The sequence below is a fragment of the Rhipicephalus microplus genome, chromosome 6, assembly GCF_043290135.1.
Source record: "Rhipicephalus microplus isolate Deutch F79 chromosome 6, USDA_Rmic, whole genome shotgun sequence".
Classification (NCBI taxonomy): Eukaryota; Metazoa; Arthropoda; class Arachnida; order Ixodida; family Ixodidae; genus Rhipicephalus; species Rhipicephalus microplus.
The window spans coordinates 44,774,911-44,798,617 of NC_134705.1; the positions used below are offsets into that span (position 1 = coordinate 44,774,911).

Sequence of the window (23,707 nt, forward strand, 5' to 3'; positions counted from 1 at the left end):
GATAATTATGACACTGAAGTTGTGCACGGCGTCATATACCTCCACCTCGTAGCGTTCTGCTGACTTCAAAGTGCCATATAAACCTTTATCAATCATGCTTCGCATATGATCGTTTCCCACTGTAATAGGGATCTGCCAATTTTTTCAATGCTTTGTTACATATTTAATCGATGTGCTTATACCCTGACACATTGTGGGTAAAAACAACACCGAGATACTTATATTCGAATACCCTACCTACAGGACAGTTATCAAAAGAGTTTTCAAAAACAGAGGGTAATTAATTACAAAAACACATAAGCACGGATTTCTTAATGTTCATCTGCCAGGTTCTGCAGTAATCGCGAAACTGAGCAAAGACCTCCTGCAAGCGGTAGTGACCTCACTACGTGTTAATCCCTTTACACAAAACGCAATTGTCGGGATAAAAATAAACTTGAGAGAAGGTGGGCAAGCAAGTCGTTCACGTGAAGTAAAAAAAGTAAAGCCTCAAGAATGGACGCATTTGGCCTTCCAAATGTTAGATCAATAATGCAGAGTTCGTTGACCTCTACGAAAGAAACTGACATCAAGATAACAGAAAGCTGGTTATCCAATTAACGAATTGAGGATTGTTTGTTATCACGTCGTGTTTAGCAAAGTTGATTGATATCTCGGGTCTAAGTCCCAAAACAATCATAAGATTGTGAGAAACGCCGTCGTGGAGGACTCTGGAAATTTCGACCACCTGCGCTTTCTTTTGGTGTGCGCCGAAATCAGAGCCCACAGGCCTACAGCATTTTCGCCTCCATCAAAACTGCAGCTGCCGCAGCCGCGATTCAATTCCGTGACATGCGGGTCAGCATCCGAGTACCTTAGCCACTAGACCACCCCGGTGGGGCGCGTTTAGCGAGGTGTTTAGAGTGTAATGCAGTGTGAAAGGCCTGAGTGAAGTCTACAAAAATAACGTCAACCTGGTGGCCATGATCCAGGCTACGCAAAATATGCGTGAATACGGCTAATTGCGTTGTTGTGCTAAAACGAAGTCTAAAGCCATGTTCTCTTTGAGATATTATTGATTTGATTTCAAAGAGAGCATATTATAACCATGAGTCCTATGTTTCTAACATTTTGCATGATTGAGAAGTCAATCATGGAAAAACTGCTTATCGCCAGATTTGAAGAGTGGGAGAGCTTTAGCCGTCTTGCATTGAGAAAGAACATGGCCACAACATAAAAATTCATTGATGATGACTGTTAAATATATAGATGACCAGAGAGTGTAGCGAACGAAGAATGCATTATGTATTCCATTCAGCACGATGCATTTTTTACACCCAATGTCAAGATAACACAATTACTTCACAACGAGAAATACCTGCCAGAGGTAAAATGGTGTTGTCAGAAAAAAATACAGGCTGTAAGTAGTTATTAAAAGCGTCGGATATAACTGCCGCGTCAGTAATGACGTCATCATTCATTTTGAAAGAAAAAAGCGATTCCGCATGAGGCAAATTTGGACATCATAGTTTGCGTAGATTTGTCCTTAAGAGATCCGGCCACTGATCCGGCCACTTAAGAGATCCGGCGATACAAAAATTCTTTAGCTGTTTTCATCATTGAGTTGAGTACACACTTAGCCTTTCAATACCTGTCTAGGGCAGTGGCATCATTAGATCTTCGGGGGCGCCTAATTCGAGGGACATGAAGTAATCCAAGGAAAGTAAGAACTGCTTTTTCTTTTTTTAGTTTATTGCTTCAATATTGCTTCATCTAGTATAATCTAGATGAAGCAATATTGACATCGCACATTAAATTGGCAAGGACATGCCGAACTTCAAGAGCCGATCCGGGTGGGCGATATACAACACTCATCACTTAGGTAGACCTTACGCCAGAAGCATTCAGTTTTAGGAGGCGAGTGTAGGACTGAGAATTGAATATCTGATCGTTTAAATAATAAAATGCTGCCGCCAATGCCTTGTGCATTACGTATGCCAATTATTACGTAATATTTGCATAAGCTTTACGTACGCCAATAAACTGAGAGGAGTAAACTCAGAATCGTAAATGATACTACGAAGCCATGGCTATCACGCCAACGATATGAGGAAAATAAGTTGCCACAGACAACAAAGGATCTGGAAGGTTTTTAGCAATGCTAAGAAAATTGACTTCAAAGGCCAACTGCAACAAAATTTTACTTGGGCAGAAACAGCCATAATCACGTAGTATATATAGGATAAGTTACGATAACGATGGTGAAAAATCTTGCAGTCACGCATAATTGGTGCTCTAATTTGCAGCAAGCAGACAAGGTGGAGCTCTAGTGGTGTGCTCAGGCAAATTGGACAAAATTGGATATGACGACTACTACAGAACGTCGCTGCGTTGCTCCTTGTGAGCAATCCTCGCTGTCGCTCAGCCACCCTGTGCGTTTGCGCAGCCTTGGCACCGCCTAAAGAGAGCGCGTTCGTTCCTGAATACGTACGTCAGACTTTGCAAGTCCACCAGTGGGAAGGCTGGATTATCGTTCGATAAGAGGCATGTCCCCGCCACTTTCTTCAGTTAAAATAGAGCACCTTAACCTGGCGGCACCGGTGGCATTTTCTGTGCTCTCGTACCGTGATGTACGTTTGTCTGGACCCGACCCGTGTTGGTGCCGCATTTGCGGCTGGGCCAATCACGACGCGAGTGCACGCCACCGCGGCGCCGCGAAGGTCGATAGTGGAGCGTGGTGGAATTCCATTAGCCCGTGCGCGCTGGCAGACGACAGAGTGAAGGTCCATAATTGCAGGCGTTATTTACAGCTGGCGCTGCCGCAAAGCACGGCTGGACGAGAAACGCGCGTGAGCTTGCATCGTCCGGCAGTAGTCACACAAGGTTTATACTCCTGTCACACGTGGCAACTTAAGTGTGCTTTGAGCGAGTACACATCACGGCGAGTGTCATTTGCGCGCTGTCACTCGAGCAAGTTCAGTGTCCCTCGCTGCAATGTACACTTGCCGGCAAGTGCGTTCCCCAACCTCACTTCACTGCGACGGCTGTGATGAAGTGTGTAGCCTCGGTACCAGTGGCTTGTAGAGAAAGACGCTGTTGCCTACGTTGGCGCTCATAATATGTGTAAATGATTGTTTTTGTTGTTACGAATACTGCTATGTTTAAAACAAGTCATAAAATACAACAATAACCTCGCCACTTTACTGTCGGGCTGTTTGCGGCCACATCCGCTAGGGAGATGCAACAGCACATGAACAACAATGGCTGCGTCCGTCGCGTTGTTTACTTCCAGGTACACTTGGACATGTGTAGGTGAGTTTCTTGCTACTCATTTAGGATGGCATGTCCCACAGGTGCTACTTCAACGAAGATGACGTGGTGCGAAGACGACACACACGGGCAAAAATGACAAATATACCTTGTGCTACAAATCTGTCAATCGCCACTGCCATCATTTACAAAGTACACTTCGCTTTTTCGCGCCGCAGCGAACCGCCAAAATGACACTTCATGAGCGTAAGTACACTCGCTCAAAGCGCACTTAAGTTACCACGTGTGACAGGGGTATTACTTTGGTGCCAAGAGTATACTCTAGACACCGAAGGCGATGCGAAAGTTACTGTAACCCTCGTCGAGTTTGTATACGACTCGTACAGCACAACCCCCGGAGCACAGACGTGCATTCACTGGACACTTAGCGTCTCGCAAGCGTCTGTCATTGTTTAATTTTCTGTTGTTCGCTCTCTTATTGCCAGTACAAACAGCACACTGGAAATTGTCGTCTGTTGAATGGCATCTCTCACATACAGCACTGCTGGAGCGGATTCAAGTTTTGTGGTTCACACGTTCGAATGACCCGTAGCGAGGCGTGAAACTTGGGCGGTGTTTTACGTAATTTTCCTTCCACCATCACGGTGCCATTGAATGTCAGCCGAAGATGCCAATAGAAAAAACACACACACTAGGGAGCGCGTCGGCGATGTGCGTGCTCGAAGAGCGTGGAGCAAACACTTTATCTATTGTTTACATCACTTCTGGTCAGCCGTAATGGCGTCGTTGTTTTTTAGTTTTAGTCTCAAACACGCCGTCTTTTGCAAGTTTTTTTGTTCTAAAATGAGCGCTTGTATTTCAAAGTCGACATTTGGCGGGCAGCACTACTTCTAGGTAGGCCACCTACATATTGACTTTTTGCGGAGTGCCAAATTTTGTTGCAGTCCAGGTCCATAAGGACTACCAGGCTCAGCTGTGTTGAGGTCATGTATAGTGGCAGAATAGAAATAGAATGAATATTAGGGAATAGAAAATTGAGAGTCAGCTGCTCGAATTGAGATATTTGCTAATGAGTTTGAGGTTTCTCCCTATTATAATGTGCGTTATCAATGAACACATGATCGTATCTTAACTTCACCACGGAGTCTTGGTTGTGGAAAGGAAGTAAAGCCTCCAAAATATTTTTTTTTTCATACGTGTCTCATGCGTGCAGAAAAGGTTTCTGAATCAAAGACATTTGAGCCTTTCAGTTTAAATGCATATTTTGGAACAACTTTTTTCTTCCCCTAGGTAAAAAGCTTTAGAAGGAAAGGTCGCGTATAGCCAGTACGTATAGTTTTTCAACCATGTGGAACCATTCGATTCGGGGACAGGTAATGTTAAATGTTTTGTTAGACACAGAAGTTACGCTGCATAATAGCATGCTAGTGCTTTTATTGTGGTCTTCTAAAATACCTTGTACGATCACAATATTTCTCCTTGTCTGATTTTCAAGATTTATTAGGACCAGTTCGTTGATCTTAGACGTTAAGTAAATAATTGTGGCCCTTGGAGCATTAGCATCACTGTGTTCATTAGGTTCAAGAGAGCATTCCAGAGCACCAGTACGCGATTCCAAAGCATTGAAACGAAAGGTGATCCTTCGTTGAAATAACGTGACCTCAGCAATATTATTAGCTAATTAGTTTGCCCATAAAAAATAAGCGAATATTTGAGACTCAGATAGAGGATCATCGACAGCAAGCGCGGAAAGAGAGTGTACATAAATAACATTGTTGGGAGCATTGGAGCCAACTGCATTCCGTGCTGTTGGCCTATTAAAAGAATAATGGGTTTTACTGGTTTTCGCTGCTTTATTCGAAGGCTTTTAGTTCAACATCACCACTCAAAACGAGAAGGGTTTTGCAGAATAACGCGTGTAAGCTGAAAAACATAACGGTAAGTTGGCAAGGTAGTAGCAGCAGCAGAGGACTGGTGGTTGCATCACAACAAATGCATTCAGCATTGGAAAGGTAACATACTTGCAGGAATAGCAATCAACTGGTGAAGATCACGCTGGTGCTACTACGACTTAACCCACTAAAGATGATTGATTGATATGGGGGTTTAAGGTCTCAAAGCCACCATATGATTATGAGGGACGCCATAGTGGAGAGATCCGGAAATTTCGACCACCTGGGGCTCTTTAACGTACACCAGAATCTGAGCACACGGGCCTACAACATTTCCGCCTCCATCGGAAATGCAGCCGCCACAGCCGGGATTCAATACCGCAACCTACGGGTCATCAGCCGAGTACCTTAGGCCCTAGAACACCGCGGCGGGGCCCCGCTGAAGAGACAATCCACGGGCAGTGCATTTATACTTATTGTGCACAACATCACAGTCACGCAGTTGTCGTTAAAGAAATGGTCAAAAAACGGGTGGCCGTGAACGCTGACTCGCGGCAGTTCGAAGGCTCGCGCGCAGGCGTCGTTCCATAACGAAGAGATACGGCCGTTCCTTGACAGATGGCTCATCACGTGTACCTGCCCAGCCAGAAATGACTGAGCAGAGCCATGTGCTCAAGAAAACAAGCATGTGAAGCCCCAGTAGTTGAGGTTCACAAAGCCGGCGAGGAGTTGCAGAAAAATTTGGCTGAACCAACGTAGAGTAATAATCGGTAGTACGCGAAGAACGAATGAGGAAGGCTCATATGTCACTTCAAAATCAGCACAATTTTATGAGGCGAACATAAATTATGCCATAGTTGAATCTCATGTCATTATTATCACGTTTGAACGTGTCATTTACCTTCATAGTCTATTCACGTCACCTGACACTAAATTTGATTTGATTGATATGTGGGGTTTAACTTCCCAAAACTGTCATATGATTATGAGAGACGCCGTAGTGGAGGGCTCCGGAAATTTCTACCACCTGGCGTTCTTTAACGTGCACCAAAATCTTAGCACACGGGCCTGCAACATTTCCGCCTCCATCGGATATGCAGGCGCCGCAGCCGGGATTCAAACCCTCAACCTGCGGGTCAGCAGCCACTAGACTACCGCAGCGGGACAATGATAACAAATTTAGTATATGTGAAGCTGGCGAAACGCTCGTGATCACGCTATGAGCGTAGCATGTAGTCATGTTTTACATGACACGCGTGTCGGAATTGTCATACTTTGATGTGTCAATTATCATCGTCGTCTACTCGCGTCATGTCATACCAAATTTGGTAGATGTAGAGCTAGCGAAACGTCTGCGAGCGTGCTAAGAGCGTTGCATGTAGTCAAGTTTTAAATGGCACGCAAATCAAGATTATCATGTTTGGGCGTGTACTTAGCTTCGACGTTCATTACTGCACGCAATACTAAACTGGGTATATTTGGAGCTAGCGAAATCGCCGCGAGCATGCTATCAGCGTAGCATGTAGTCACGTTTTACATAACACGCATATAGTGATTATTATGTTTGGACGTGTCATTTACTTCTGTCGTTCATTAAGGTCACTCACTACCAAATAGGGTATGTGTGAAGCTATCGAAACGGCCCGAGGGCATCAAGAGCGTTGTATGTTGCCATGTTCTTACATAACACGCATGTTATGATTATCTTGTTGGGCGTATCTTTCACCTTCACCGTTCATTCGCGACGAATGAACCGAATTTGGTTAACGTGCAGCTAGCGCAACGGCCGCGAGCTCACCATAAGCGTTGTATGTTATCATGTTTTTACGTGACACGCAACTCATGACTATTATGTTTGCACCAGTCATGTACCTTCGTCTTCCGTTCCCGTCCCGTAAGGCCAAATTTGATATATATAAAGCTAGCGTAACAGCCGCGATCTCATCATGGGCGTTGTATGTTTTCATGTTCTTAGGGCCACCACGAATACACATTTCATGATTTTCATGTTTGCACCAGTCTTCGTCTTACATTCACGTCCCGTAAGGCCAAATTTTGTATATATTAAGCTAGTGCAACGGTCGCAAGCTCATTATGAGGGTTTATGTCGTCATGTTTCTACATGGCACGCATCTTATGATAATCATGTTTGCAGCAGTAATTCCTTCGTCTTCCATTCACGACCCGTAATACCAACTTTGGTATCTGTGAAGCTAGCGCAATGGCCGTGAGCTAATTGTGAGCGTTGCATGTTTCATATGCTTACATGACATGCATCTCATGATCATCAAGTTTGCACCAGTCATATACCTTCGTCTTTCATTGTCCCATAATACCCACTTTGTTATATCTGAAGCTAGCACGACCGCCGCGAGCTCTTCATGAGCGTTGTATATTGTCATGTTCTCACATGACATATATCTCATGACTTGCTTGTTTGCACCAGTCATACACACGTGTTCCATTCACGTCTCGTAATACGAAATTTGGTATACGTGAAACTAGCGCAACGGCCGCGAGCTCATCGTGAGCGTGGTATGTTGTCATGTTCTTACGTGACACGCATCTAATGATTATCATGTTTGCACTGGTCAAGTACCTTTGTTACTTTCACGTCCATATCACAAAATTTGGTATATGTGAAAGCAGCGCACCGGCCCCGAGGGCATCACGAGCGTGGTATGTTGTCGTGTTTTTACATAACACGCATGTCATGATTATCATGTTTGCACCAGTCAAATGCCTTTCTCACTTGGTGATATCACGTTAAATTAAATTTGATGTATGTGAAGCTAGCCAAACGACCGCGAGCGCACTATGAGCGCAGCATTTATTGATGTTTCGCATGACAACGCATGTCAAGGTTATCATGTTGGGCCTGTCGTTTACCTTCACCGTTCGTTCGCGCCACGTAAAACGATATTTAGTATTAGTGAAGCTGGCGCAACGGCCACGAGCTCTTCATGACCGTTGTATGTTGTCATGTTCTCACACGACACACATCTTATGATTTTCATGTTTGCACAAGTCTTATACCTTCGTGTTCCATTCACGCCTCGTAATACCAAGCTTGGTATATGTGAAGCTAGCGCAATGACCACGAGCTCATCATGAGGGTTGTATGTTGTCATGTTCTTACATGACACGCATCCCATGATTATCATGTTTGCACCAGTAATATACCTTCGTCTTCAATTCACGTACCGTAATACCACATTTCCTGTATGTAAAAATATTGAAACGACTGCGAGCGCACCTTGAGGTGGCGTGCAGTCGGGACTTACATGACATGTATGGCATGATTTCCACGTTAGGGTCTCTCACTTATGTTCGCCATGCAGTGACTTCGTATCGTTCTAATTCAGCAATATGTCATGTGAACAAAACCACTGCAAGAGCGGCAAGACCAATAAATGTAAATGATGACATTCATGCATGTATGCCTTGGTTGTCATGACTAGTCAGTAATGCTCGCCATACGTCATGTTATTTCATAAATAATTTGCTATTGATACCATTACCAAAACGGCCATTAAATCTAAACGAGGTAGGCGGCTAGGTAGATAGATTGGTACGCTCAAAGTCATGTAAGTTCGCTAAAAAATGCTTCGCATTTAATAGCAAGCAACGTGTAAAGATTGAGCTAGTGCTGCTGTGACCTAGTTGCGGCTTGGCACGATTCCATGTTTTGTGACAGATGTCTGTCGAATTCTAGACGATGACAAAAGCTGTTCCTGTTCTTCAGGAGCAAGTTTCTGCGTTCTTGTTCATGTGACAGAACGCTCGGAATAACCTCGAAAGCTGGTTGAAGTGTTTTAGTTGACGAAGTAATTTGGCAGAATCGATGAAGTCCAAAGCATTGCTGACTATGCTGATGTGCTTGTACTCATTGCATAAAATCGTGAGCATCACTGTTGTTTCCTGCACGTATGTTAGGAATTTTTCTTGCGATGCAAATATCGTGCTTAACCAGCAGGTGCTGATTGCCTTTAACGACGCCTTCGAAGTATTCTGGTTGTGCAGTGCTGGCAGAATTCAAAATGCTTGAGTGAGGCAGATTGGTGACTTGTTGTTCAAATGCACACTGCAGGCGCAGTTTCCTTGAGGTTATCGTGGTGGTAGTGTTTTTTGTGAGAGTGTTATTGACTGAGTTCTCAGGTCGATGATGGCACCATGAAGAATTGAGAAGTCCATACTAAGGGTGACATCTCTCGAGGAATGCTGTAATATGACAAAGCATGAAGGATGAATCGTACAGTTAACGGTTGCTTTGGCTCTGCAGGTTCCTGTCGGCGGAACTAGGTGACTTCTAGCTGTACGGAGGTTGGGGCTTTTGCAGGCAATCTTACCTTTCTTCAACTCTGAGTTGAATGTTCCACTGATGATGGAATAGTCGGCTACAGTATCGACGAGAGCTCTTACGCTGTGGCCGTCGATGAGAACGTCGAGGTCGCTAGTTCGTCACCTCGCGTTGCCATAGGGTCGTGTCCTCGGATGATGGCTACGACTGTTTGTACTATTGCTTCAGCGTTGCGTCATCGTCACCTTTCACAAAGTTTCAATCTCAAGACTTTGTGGACGCTGCGGCAGGTTTTTGAAGTTTCGTCTCGGCGTCGTTGTCGGCAGCGGAGGGTCTTCACTGGTTCGTCCTTCAGCAACCAAGCTAGCTTTATGGGTTGCTGTCCTTAGTTTTCCGAGTACGAACTAGGCAACCGACCCTGTGTTGAGCCAATGTACGACCGGTGGTGAGGCAACGTGGAGAGGCCTGATGATGGCGAACGGGAAGATCCTCGATGTGTTCATTGCGTTGCTGCAAGGTAGTCGACGATGTCGCGTTGTCTTTCACCCACTGAGGACGCGGCACGTCGATGGCTGAACCACGCAGTCTCATTGGTCCGTAATGGCAGCGGTGGTAGGTGTGGCCAGCTTCTCCGCAACGGTAGCAAAGAGGGCGGTGGTCGGGGGCGCACTACAAGTTGGTTTTCACAAGAGCGTTACACTGGCCGGCGGGTGGACGATATGGCGTTGGCGGTGGTAGTGGTGGTGGTGTCTGGCGCCAAAAGTGTGGTGACGCGGCCACTTGACTTGGACACGGGGTCGACGTGTTGCGTCGGGCAGCAGTATCGTAACTGATGACTTTGGGGTGCGGCTGTAATGAGGATGCCCAGTCATTGCTGGATTTACTCTCTGATGATGTCTGTGATTGTCGAAACTTAAGTCTGGCACGACGGAAACATTAAGTGAAGTTCTTTGCGCACTACAACCATTATTGTCTCACGCAGATCGTCTGAGTAGAGTGGTTATATAACTCTGGATAGCCGGAAATCGAACGGTAATTGATTTCCCCGCCGTGGTGGTCTAGTGGTTAAAGTACTCGGCTGCTGACCCGAAGGTCATGGGTTGGAATCCCGGCTGCGGCGGCTGCATTTCCGATGGAGGCGGAAATGTTGTAGGCCCGTGTGCTCAAATTTGGGTGCACGTCAAAGAACCCCAGGTGGTCGAAATTTCCGGAGTCCTCCACTACGGCGTCTCTCACAATCATATGGTGGTTTTGAGACGTTAAACCCCACATATCAATCAATCGAACGGTGGTTGATTTGTCGTGTGTGCATTTCTAGGGCCTTGTCCATGGTTGTCGCTTCTGATACAAATTTTTGCACCATGTTCGGTGCATTCCGGATCGGGCCCCCGAAAATTTTCTGCTTAACTGCTCGCATGATGGGGCGAATGTTTTTTTTGTCCTGGGCGGATTCAGGGTCGAAATTACGGAAGCGTCTCATCATTTCTTCCGTGGAGAGTGCCAAGTTTTCGTTTGGCAGCTACACGTGGGATTGAGAAGAGCTTCGACCTTCTCTTTGCGGACCGCACTTGTAAAAGTGGGCAAGACCTTAGCCTGAAGAACGTCACAGGTTGTGGGGTTTGTCTCTTGATTCCTGAAACAGGCACGTGCTGCCTCCTTCAAGGTAAAGTACAAACGTCGAAGCTTATCTTCGGTCGTCCAGGCATTCAAAGTGGTGACTAGATTGTGTGCTTCGAGCCAGCTTGCCGGGTCGTTGATCGACAATCCGCGGAAGCTTGGGGTCTTGTGGGGCAGGCCGCACAGGGGTGGACACAGTTGCTGCTGTTCATGACAGAATCCTGGATTACTGCATAAGTTGTTCGGGAAGGGGCCTTACTCTGGCTGCAGTCTCCTCTTCTTGCAGCTTTCTTGCTGTTTGGGGTGGCGTTGGTGTCTTCTTTGGTACTTGCGCCGGGTTCGGCGCTTGACCGGAACATCTGGTATACGAAACAACCTTTCCCAGATGTCAAGGTGTAGTGACGTGGGCGAAGGGTGAAGACTGGATATTCGAATAAACTGTTTATTGCATTGAACTTATGATCTTATAAAAGACGGATCAGAGCGAAACACTGACACTCATAGCGGTGAAGAGAGCGTCGGCTGTCGAGCAACTGACTAGCAGCGAAGTGTGTCGGCATTTACACGTGCGCTGTTGAATATTTGAGCCTTATCACTGGTTGTAGCGCCAGCCCTGGAATAGTCTCTGGTGTTTGTGTCTTGTGCTCAATCTTAACAGAACAAGCTACAATGATTGTGAACCTCCTTTAACTACGAGGTGCAGTTTGGGCTGAGCATTTGTGACCCAGGTGTTGTGGACGTAATCAAATTTAACAAAAGGGAATATCCAAAACGCGCGTTGGAATAGGCTTGCTTCGTTTACAACTTTCCTCAGAAAAACAAAAAAGGAGATAAAAGAACACTGCAAGCATGAACATGAGAAAAATTTATGTGTTTTTATACCCAATACTGTGGACACAGAAAAGAGATCATTTAGAAAAAAATGATGGAAAGGCTTGTAAAGACAAAAAAGCAAAGCGTACTGATTGAAAAAAGTGATTTTATGTGCTGAGACAAAACTTTATTTCGTGTATTGGTGGTCCAGAGGTGAGCATCAAGAAATAGCATACTTACAGAGTATAATGTCTTAAACTAGATATGACTTTGGAAAAACGTGCTTTTCCTTCACTTAACTGCGAAATAATTTTCTGAGATCGCGCAGTTCTTCCAGTCATTGATGTTTCTGAGTGCACAGCGAGGCCTTTTTTTATTTTAATATAACATATAGGTGATGAGTGTAGGAGTGGGTCTTTCTGAAATTTCTTGTGCACACGGACTGATTGACTTGAAGCATTGTATTCTGCTGATGGGAGGGATTTAGCTTAAGCTGAAACTAGAGCCATATGAAGAACACTAGATCGCGAAAGTTAAAGATGTGTTACAAAAACACTCTTCCTTGTGAATATCTCAAACGCCGAAGAGAAGACTGATGTGGCTTTTCGAGTCCAAGGCAGCTTGGTTCTCACACGGACCAATCGATATGACAGTGAACCTTCAAGCGATTACTTCACTCTTGGAAGAAACACCTACTGAGTCAGCCTGCTCCTGTATTGGTGATTTTTGAATGAAGGACGGAATGATAATAAGGCGCTGCAGTTCGATCGGCTGCCCCATAGAAACTAACATCGCTGTCTCTTCACGTGGAAGCGCCACAAATAGGGGCTTTAGCTACGACATCTAAGCAGCGACCTTAGTCTGACAAGAACTTTTTTCGTGCGCGGGACTTAGGTGTAACTTGCGTTTTTTTGAAGTTTTTAGGTTTTTTCTTCTGTAGTCCTCAATTACGTCATGTCCAGGCTATCAGTCATCTAGTATTTGGCTTTGTTCTTTTAATACGGAAAGAACGTAGTGAATTGATCTGGTTTCTTAAGTTAAGGCATTGACGATAGTTCTCGCTGATCCAAAATTGTAAAATCCAACGAAACCGAGACTTCGAAACGTGCATACCTTTTCTTTCCACCGGTGCCTCCGGTATTGACGCCTGTACATAAATGATACGACTCCCCAGTATCAGAACAGTACTCTTCTGCCGGTACATCTATAGCTTATTGAGACATTCAGCCTACCTCGAAATATCACCTGCTCTAATTCTCTTCCTGAGACGTTCTTCGTCTCACAACTTCTCTATTTTAATTCACTGCTTATTCGGTTGCGCATGAGCAAGCAAAGTGCACACATACAGACATTATGAAGGCAATAGGTGGTTCAAATAGAACATTAGCGCATGTAGAGAAGTTTATTTTAGCGACTACCCCTGTTCAGTGACTTTTAAGAGTTAAAAATATGAAAAATATCGCAAATACTTTCTTTTTGACTCAATGCTAATTTTTCAAAATCGGCAAAATACAGGTACTTTGTCTTTTGGAATGTGAAGGATAAATTACGTACTTAAAATTAAACCTTGATGACATCAACTCACGTGAACTTTTCGATCTTGTTTTCTTCCAAGCTGAACACTGCAGGAATGGTAAGTAAACATTTTTTCTTTGCGTGTTGCTGGTGAAATTTACTTATTTACCACTGCTTTGGTAGTGCACTTATTATCTGCGTAAAAATAATATTGGCACACCAAATCCGAATAAAAATAATGGCGAGGATTCCTTGTAACATTCGGAAAAGAGATCTGAATATAACGCGGTGTTGAAAACATGCACTGAAATGTCAAGTTTTCGCTGGTTTTAGCCAACAATTTCTACTATGACTGGCAACATAACCACGCGGAAAAATAGACTCTTCAACTGCCTTTCAAAAGCATTGTTTTCACGCAACAACTAAATTTATATAGTGAGTGAGGGTTTTCCGTTGTAGCCATAAAAAATGGGCTTAGAGAACCAGCTTGCCTTTTTTGTACGAGCATGCAGATGAATTCCCACCACGTGACGCTACGCTATTTATAAATGTAGCTTAGAACTACATGGCGCTTGTATGCTCATACCGATAACAACATATGTGGCAAGGAGCTTCTGAAAAAAATTATAGCATGGTGCTTCTGCTTTGTTGTTCTATCTTTTTTTCAATAGTCAATATTCATCGTGCGCCTCATACTGCGCTTACAAGAAAATGAAACTTAGTCCATTTCAGGAGTCATCCTTTGCTACGGGGATCGATTCTGTACACATTTGGGAAGGCCACGTGTGCAGTGAAAGTCATGCGAGTTCGAAGCTTAAGTACTTTATTTCCGTAGTGGACGCAACTTCGATCGCAAAGTTTTGTTCACTAATATATTTTAGCGTATTAATTATAAATAATCATACCGCATTAACATATTATTCATATCAAGGAAATTATTGTGTACTTGACACGATTCATATGTGAAGTTCAGTGTACCGAAATCTCCCTGTATTTATGAGATATGTCGTAGTGAATGACGCAAGAAATTTTGACCACTTGGGTTTTTAACCGGTGCACCCAAATCTGAGCACGCACGCTTACAGGACTTCCGCCTCCACTAAAAATGCAGCCACCGCAGCCGAGATTCGATCCCGCGAGCTGCGGTTTATCAACCGAGTACCTTAGCAACAAGACCGCCAGGGCGGGGTTAATGTATAGTGAAGACGTAGATAATTATGGTGGCTCAGTCTTTTGCAAACAAGATTTTGCAGTGCGTCAGACGAAAGGGGAAAGAGAAAGAAATGAGTTGAAGGACGAGGAAGTTAGCCAGTTCTTAGACTAGCTGGCTGCCCTCTGCTGTGTAAGGAGGCAAAGGATGTAAAAATGACGGAAACAAGAAGTTACAGAGAGAGACGACAGGAACTCTTACCGAAGCTCTAGATGCACGAGGTGAACCCCGTTGTCGGAACTAATTATTCTGGGTCCTTGGTCGAGTCTATTTTCAGCCCAGAAGGCTTTGAAAGCTTTATTGCGCTTTTTGTGGACAACTCGCCTTATAAACGAAAGGTGAAAAGCCAGGATGCCCTGCTATGACACAGGGTAAAGTACGTTTTTTTCTTGTAACAGGCTATTCCTTCGCTGTTTTTGGAACGCTACCGCCGTGTATGACGATCAAAATAGTTTGTTCGAAATAATAATTACGACATGCTTGCACTTAAGTGTTCCACATACATTACTGCCTTCCGAGAGATAATATTCTCGGCGACAACTTTTTTTTGGCACTGAATAGAAAGCTACGAAGCCAAATCCCGTACATTCTACTGCCAGTGAATGTATTTCCACAATTTATATATATATATATAAATATATATATATATATATATATATATATATATATATATATATATATTTAACTTGAAATAAAATTTATCCTCCTTTATTTTCTACGTCGAGCAATTAGAGACAGCACGCAGCTCACACCAGTAACATGTTCGTATTTATTTCAATTTATCAGTGGTTACTTTGTGTTTTTGAACGCGCGAGAAAGCCCCGTCTTTTTACGTGCACCTGGAACGCTAAGCAGCGTCTGCAGCTACATGAAACGCCTATGGTGTGCCCCCGTCACTTTCCACAGCGTTACAAGACGCTAGCCAGAGCGGGCTATTTCGCGTAGTTCATGGGCTGGAGCTGTGCCTCCAACGCTTTCACTTCAATGCCAAGAAAAATTCCCGCCGAGTATTCACCTTCTCATAAACGCTTCCCTGGGCTCCGCCATAGCCCTCCTTGGGCTGTGCAAATGGGCGCGTCCCCTCGAAAATGCACTGACAACGCTGTGCCCTTAGCCTTTGTACTCCCGGGCACAGCCCATCATGGCGGTGTTTTTTTCCTTCCTGTGAAAAGGTGTATAGCCGACATAGATGCGCATATAAATATTGACGCACAAAAACATTTGAAAAAAAAATGCCCGCGTATCTTAGTGCTTCGCTGCAAACACCATAGATTTTTGCCGAACGTACTACATCAGTCCTGGTCTCATCCGCAGCCACTAGTCATGCTGTTTTCGTATCATTTCCGTCGTAGCGCGATATATGCAATATTTTATCGCATTGTAACTACTGGCAGGCCATGTATTCCTACCTCCACATGTCAGCAATGTTGTGGTTGCGTGTGGTGCATTATAGGATAAAAGTTTCGAAAAACAAGTATTTTTAAGAATGTGTGAGGTATTTCTAAAATATATTTTATTGTGTGGAAGGGTCGATGGTTGTGCGCATGTAATACTGATGCACTGAAGTAGACGCCTTCCGAAATAGATATCACCATATCATCTGCGGAGGACTTCTTGATTAGCGTAGCGTTGTCAGCGCATCCTGAGAAACACTGGGGTTTTTAGAGCTACGTATATATGTATTTTCAAGTGAAGGCACGCACAAGCTAATACGTACTTATGGGTGTGGCGCCTCACATATGATTAGAACTTGTTTTGGTCAACAAAATTCATAAGTATAAGCGCAGCCTTAGTTGATGGCTGTGCGCTGAGCAGTTACCTGAACTGTGGCCGGGCGGCTTAGAAGTGTGACGGAGTGAGACTCTGTAGGCACCGTACACTGACCAGTGAAGCTGCGTTGCTCACACTGCCCTGTCTAAAAGTGTCTGACATTCGCCGTTAGGGGCACACAGAAAAGAGACGCGTACTCGCGTGCCAAATGTATCCCGGGCACAATCCGCCGACGCCGTCTCAAGGTTTTTTTTTCATTCGCTAGGCTATGTATTCAGGCACTTCAATGAGACCGGAAAACTTGTCTGAACGGTGCCTACAGATGGGCAAAGCAGCTCCCAACGGCGCAGCTCAATAAAGCGAGCCGGCCTAGTTCAATGGCTTACGGGTTCTACAGTGCTCGATTAGTCCGTTGCTCGGATTTGGGTGCACGTTAAAGGAACTCAGGGGGTCGAAACTTCCGGAGCCCTCCACTACGGCGTCTCTCATATTCATAAGGTGGTTTTGGTACGTTAAACCCCACGCATCAATCAACAAATTTATCTAGTGGTCCATATACCTCCTATCGGAAACCTTCACTCAAACATGAACGCTGGCTAGGGCCAAATATCCCTACATTTACCACCTTGGTGAGAGGGATTCGGAGTTCCAACTTGCATGAATGGCAGCACACACGGGGTGCGTCGTCATTGCGAAAACTAATTCCAGCGGCGCCTCGTCCTTTACTATCTCTTTGTCGCGCACTGTTTATCCTTTTGTCTTCTTTTCTCTTGTCTCATGCACTGTAAGCTTTTTTAGGAGCATGCTCACGCGTGCGGCACCTTGCAATGTGTGCAATGTTTTTTTTTTGATGCATCCACTCGGTCATCCTGCACCATCCCTCGCACGTTTAAAACTACACATTTCGCAAACATAAATTTTTAAACACTCAGGCCAAGCAGCATCTACAACAAATCAAAAGCATGACTAGCACTAACGAAAAAAATGTACTTGGTTTTGTTTGATTTTGCCCGTTTCCGAAAATGAACTTTTGTGTCAAATGTGGCATCACAGGCTCAAACAATTAGCAGATAAACAGCACATTACCATACGCATACTCGAAGAAATGATGCGGAATGAGCAGGATAAAAAAAGAAGAGACCCATAGGACGAAGGCTTCGTCCTGCGTGCCTATTATTTGGTTATCCCGTTCATGGCGCTTTATTGCTTCAGCTATGCATAGCCGACTGGACCAAACCTCCTTTTTTTAGAAGAACACACGCATGTTCAATCCTAATGATGACGAAACTTACAGACCGTGGTATGGAAATAACACGCAAAACAAAGGAACACCACAAGAAAGATAATTTTTATACTGAGTAAAGTACAAAGCATCTTCTGATATATTCACATTGCTAGCACGCATTTAGCGTTGAGTTGAGCGAAGACAAATCAAGTGATCAGCGATTCGAATCGGAGCAATAACGAGCACCAACAACAGTCTTCGTCCTCATCTTTTGCTGGCACTGCTGTTTGCACCATATCCATTGTACAAATCACTCTCCTGTGAAAAAGAATTCATCCTGACGACCTAAAGAACAAGTACGACTGATGGACCATAGCGTGGCTTCAGCCGGTTGACGTGAACAGCCTAACAGCCATGACGGCGGCGTGTGCTGATGAATAAACGGGCTCGATGATATAGTTTACCGGAGATGCTTGATGTAGGACGCGGTAGGGGCCTTCGTACTTAGGCAGCAGCTTTGAAAAAAGGCCAGGAGCTGAGGAGGCAACGCGAAGCCACACCAATGCTTTAGGCGAATATGACTGGGGATGCAGGTTGACGTCCTGGTGGTCTTTTTAGTGTGCTTGGTCTTGTGTGGTTAGCGAACGTACTAGCTGCCCGCATTCTTCAGCATAGGTGTCAACTTCACAGAGAGTTGCATGCTCTGAAGTGTCCGGGTGATACAACAGAACTGTGTCCATAAATGAGCAGGGTTTATGACCATAGAGAAGAAAGAAGGAAAAAAATTCTGTCGTAGACCGAGTGGCGCTGTTGAAAGCATACGTAACAAATGGTAGTATGCGGTCCCAGTTGGTGTGGTCAGCAGAGACATACATGGATAGCATGTCGCCCAATGTGCGAATAAAGGGTTCAGTCATGCCATTCAATTGAAGATGGCACTCACTGGTCATTCGATGAACGACATTGGTTTCACGCTGGAGGGCTTGTACAGCTTCTGAAGAGAACGTGCGGTCGCCGAGTAGCTCGTGAAGTACGCCGTGATGTTACCTCTGATAGCGCAGCAGTCTCAGCATACCGTGTCAAATGATCGATAGCGACAATCGCCCAGCAGTTCACGTCGGTGTGTACAGGAGGGATTCGTACAAGTCCATTTTAATGCGATTGAAAGGTCGTGAGGAACAGGGAAATGGCTGGAACGGTCCTGTGATGGTACACTGTAGACTCTGCCAGCGTCGACACTTTGAGCATGAACGCACGTAATGGCAAATGAATCGGTACATTCCCCGCCAGTAGTATCGCGGCCGGAGGCGTGCGTATGTCTTTATTACGCCAGTGTGGCCGCATTTGGTGTCTGCATGTAAGGAGGCGCAGATATCACCACGTAAATGACGAGAAATCACCAACAACCACTTGCGACCGTCAGTGAGGCAGTTGCGGCGGTATAGTAGAGCATGGCCCATAGTGAAATGACGAGCTGTGTGCTGCAGCTAGCCACTAGCACTACTCGTAGAGGGCGTGCTAGGAACTCCATAAAAGACACGATCGAATGGTCCTGACGCTGCTCAAAATACACGTCAGCATGTGTGAAGGACGCATAATTGTAAGTTCAAACAGGCGCATTTGCACAGTCACGAGGAAGCGGAGGCCGAGGAGAGCGTTGGCGTTTGAATGTCTGCGCGCTGACCTTTACACGACATAGATTTTGTTGTCTTAAAGACGTATTGCGCAATGGCCTAGACGACTAGATGGCTCGTTTAGGGACGATAACCAGCAGAGGACGTGGTGATCAGTCACGACATCAAATTGGCGGCCATATACGTAAGGTCTAAATTTAGCGATTGCCCAAACGATGGTAGACATTCTCTCTCCGTGACTGAACTCTTCAACTGTGGTCAGAGTACAACTCCCGTAAGAAATAACGCACTCGTTGAAGCCATACTTTCGCTGAGGAAGAATAGCGCCAAGGCAGGCTCCGCTAGCGTCCGTGTGGATTTTGGTAGGGGCTTCTGGGTCGTGGTGACAGGGAATCCGCGGCAATGTCAAAAGATTACGTAATTTCGCGAATTCGTCGGCATAGGCGGACGACCATGCCATGATTCCTTTGCTGTCCGCAAGTAGACGTGTTAAATAGGCCAATTTTGATGTGAAATAGTCGTCAAAAAAAACAAGCATAGCTTTACAAAGCTCCGGAGTTCATTGATTGTCGACAGCTTAGGAAACTCGCATATGGCGCGGAGTTCGCCTGGATTGGGTAAAACGCCATTCTTACTGGCAACGTGTCCTAAGATGGTGAGTTTCCGTGCGGCGAAGTGACATTTCTTCGAATTTAGTTGTAGCCCAGCCTGTGTGAGGCATTCCAGGACGCTTTCGAGGCACCGGATATGGCTATCGAAGACTTTCAAAAGAAAAAAAACATGACGTCGTCCAGATAGCACAAACACGTGTGTCACCTGAGACCTCGAAATATATTGTCCATAAGACGCTCGAAAGTGGCCGGGGCATAGAAAAGGCCGAACTGAATCACGTTGAACTCGTACAAGCAGCCAGGAGTAACAAACGCAGTTTTGGCGTGGTCAGCTTTATCCAACTCCGACCGAAGATCCAGCGAAGAGAACTCCGCTTCTTGCAAACAGTCTAGCACGTCATTAACCATGGGGAGTGGACAGACATCTTTGCAAGTGATTTTGTTAAGGCGGCTACAATGAACACAGAAGAAGTTGCTACCGTTCTTCTTTGTCACAAGCACCACCGGAGATGCCCAAGGGCTGTGGGACGGCTGTATGAATCCCCGACTAATCATGTTAGTCACCTGGTCATCAATATTCTGGCGTTAAGCTTCAGAGACGCAGTATGAACGCTGGCGCAGGGATGCATGGCTGCCGGTGTCTATATGATGAGCAATTGAAGTTCTGCCCAAAGTGGTTTGCTTGTGATCGATATACATACGAAGCGGCCGAGAAGCTTTAAGAGTTCGTTTCGCTGAGCACTAGGAATGTCCGAAACAATCGATGGGAGGGCGGCGTCTGGGGTAGACGCTAGACGACTGTTGTATTGAAATTAGAGGTAGACGACTGTTGTATCGAGATTAACACTCGTGGCATGGGGGCTTGGTGTGCGACTAGGCAGTAAGTTAAATCAGACAGAATCAATGTCCTGAAGTTGCCCTATACATTCTCCGTGGACTATAGTGGTTAGGACCGAAAGCAGGTTCGTGGCATCAATATTTGCGCAGGAGTTTCCGATCAAGATAAGAGCGAAGGAGAGAATAAAGTGCCCACGGGACGTCAATTTTGCTGACGGCGTAGACAAGGCTGTAGAGAAAGCATAGTCGCAGGAAATCGACACAAGAACAGACGACATAGGTGGGATGTCCGTGTCCTCAGCGATGACCACACGCCAAAGAAGATAACTTGGCAAGATCTTTGTCAGAAATTGCTGATAATTCTAGCTCAGCACGGGCACAATCGACCTCGGCGTGGTTTGTGGACTGTCCCAGCCCAATATATTGTCATTTGGGAAGTGCAGAAAGATGACCATTTCAACCGCATACAAAATTTCCTGAATGAGTAGACGAGTTAAGCACGTCGTGGAAGGTGTACAGGATGGGCTCTCGCCAGACGAAGAGAAACACCAGAAAGTGGAATCGTAATAATTGTTAACTTGCGGCACATCGCTTCGCTCAACACAGACACAGCAACTCCAGTATCGACTATGGCGGACACGGCAACGCCCCCAATGAGTTATTTCGTTTGCAGGATGGGAGTGAGGCCTTGTAAATTTTGACAGTGGCGCATCTATTGCCACCGGAAGTGCGATGGTTAGTTTTCCGTGTGGTTGGCCGAGGAAGGACAAAGCATTCGAGATAGTGAGCGCCGGCGCGGAGAAAGTGATCTAGACGAGTTGGAGGTGCGGCGGTTCGACGATGAGGTGTTCGAAGAAGCGTAGGAGGGCATTGGCTGTTGCGGATCTGTATGGCCGTAGCTGTGATTGGCGTCAATGGTAGTGCGACTAAAAACACGGCGGCGGAAGAAACGCTCGACATGCCCTGGTAGACCGCATCAATAGCATACTGGCTGGTTGTCTATATGCATCAAGATTTATTGGGAAGGGTGACAGGACGACGATAAAGCGGAACGATGAACCTACCGGCGCCAGCGATGGGTAGAAGACATGTGGACGCCGAGGAGAGTCTCTGCGGTGTGGTGTGGCAGTGCATGTGAACATCCTCTCGCAACGTCGGCATAGGTCAACGGCGCTGATATAGGTGTTTGCATGTGCGTAGGCGGAAGAGCTTCGGATACTTGCTTCCCAAAGGTTTAGCGCAGTGACGAGGGGAGTCCATGACTATTACTGGGGACAAAAGGTGCAATAGACTGTTGTCGGGCAACCTTCTTGCCGATTAACTGTTGATTTTGGTGCGTCAATACCACGGGATCCAGAGAGGTGGCGCCAACAATCAGTGCTGATGTCTTGGTGGTGTCGAAACTACTACGTCGCGTGGCAATGCGCTGATTTCGCAACTTTTCGTGGCTCTGACAGAGCTGAATGACGTCTGTGACGGTTTGAGAAGTTCTCGCCTCAAGCATGCGAAATGCATCGTCTTCAATGCCCTTCATATTATTCTTGACTTTGTCTGCTTCAGACATGACAAGATTGAAGCGTCAGCAGAGACCTACGATATACTCAATGTAAGACGAGAAACTTCCTCCTGCCATCTGGGCGCGATCACACAAGCGCTGCTCTTCGTGGAGCTTGCGCAATACTAGTCAGCCGAATACATCCGCAAAAGTCGTTTTGAAAGATGTTCAGATGGTAGAGTAAGCCTCTTAGTTCTTAAACCAAAGCTCCACGACACCCGTCAGGTAGAAGTGGAGGCGGCGGAGTTTGTCGTTATCGTCACACCAGTGATTGGAACTCACCCTTTCATACGAAGCGAACAAGTCCTTGACGTCCTGCTCATCAGTGCCGTTGAAAAAAACAGGGTTGTGCTCCTTCGGAAAACAGGCAAAACGGAGAGCGGGGGTGCGGCAGCATTCAGCTGTGCTGCAACGTCATCAGGCATGATGGATGACGAAGGTAAAATCCGGCTCCATAGTTCCAGGGTGTAAATGAAAACCAGCAGCTCCACAACTTGCTGAATGTTGAGCGTTGAGTCCGTGACGCGTTTATTAAAGACCGAACACAGGTGAAATGATCAGTAATTTCAATCAGAGTAATCGCGAGCACGAACAATGGTATTCGTCCTCATTTTTTCGTGGCACTGCTGTTTGCACCGTATCTTATGTACAACATGATATTGCACAAATTCGGGTTAGTATGACATCATTAGGACTACAAAATAAACGTGAAGATTCACTGCATAGCAACAACAATGGATGCAGTTGATGTATCTAGAAGTAAAATAATATTCTAAAGAATCACATATGTCAATACGAACTCCACATACAACTTAACTATTATTGGCTGCAGTTTACTTACTAAATTTGCGAGAACGTTCAGTATTTCACATAACTAGGCACATAAAAAAACATGGAGAGAGTAAACTCATGATATGGAAGGGTTCTTGCACCTGTCCTCTTGAAGCGCCCATTATTCAATTTTTAGCTGTCCTCTGCGCACCGATCAGCTAGCTGTTATCTTGCAGAATAGGTAAAGAATGCTTCCATATTGAAGAAAAGTTACAAGTTTCAATTAGATAAAGACCGTCTTCATTTCGTGAAAAAGCCAACTTGTTTAATGTGCTCAGGGCAGTACAACTTTTCATACATCTCACCCAGGGCCTCTGTAAGGTCTGTGTCACGGGCAAGGGGGGGTGAGGGTTTCTGTGTCCCAAATGTGCACGCTTTCCAAGGAGCCAATTTTCGGGAAGTGAGAATCTAGGCATTGGGACCGCGATTTCAGTACTAAAAACGTGGTGGGTTGAGAGAACCCCCCCTCTCCCGGCTTCGAGTGACCACGCGAGCGTGGAGGGCCGCGGCCTGTTCTTAATTTTAACGACCTGCGTAACGGCCTCCGGCCAGCGGGGTGCCGGCATACGGCGAGAAAACATCCAGCATGTTGACACTCATACATCTTGATTGGAGTCCGCGAGGCAGCTGTCACGCAAGGCAGCGTGT

General features: G+C 45.5%; 1 protein-coding gene across 1 annotated transcript in view; it reads left to right on the plus strand.

Moving 5' to 3' along the window:
- LOC142764763 (uncharacterized) overlaps positions 1-23,707 on the plus strand; it is a 422,070-nt gene that overhangs the window by 332,081 nt on the left and 66,282 nt on the right. The window contains exon 7 of the mRNA XM_075865291.1: positions 13,487-13,504. Within this exon, the coding sequence (XP_075721406.1) occupies positions 13,487-13,504 (18 nt within the window). The remainder of the gene's footprint in view (positions 1-13,486; positions 13,505-23,707) is intronic.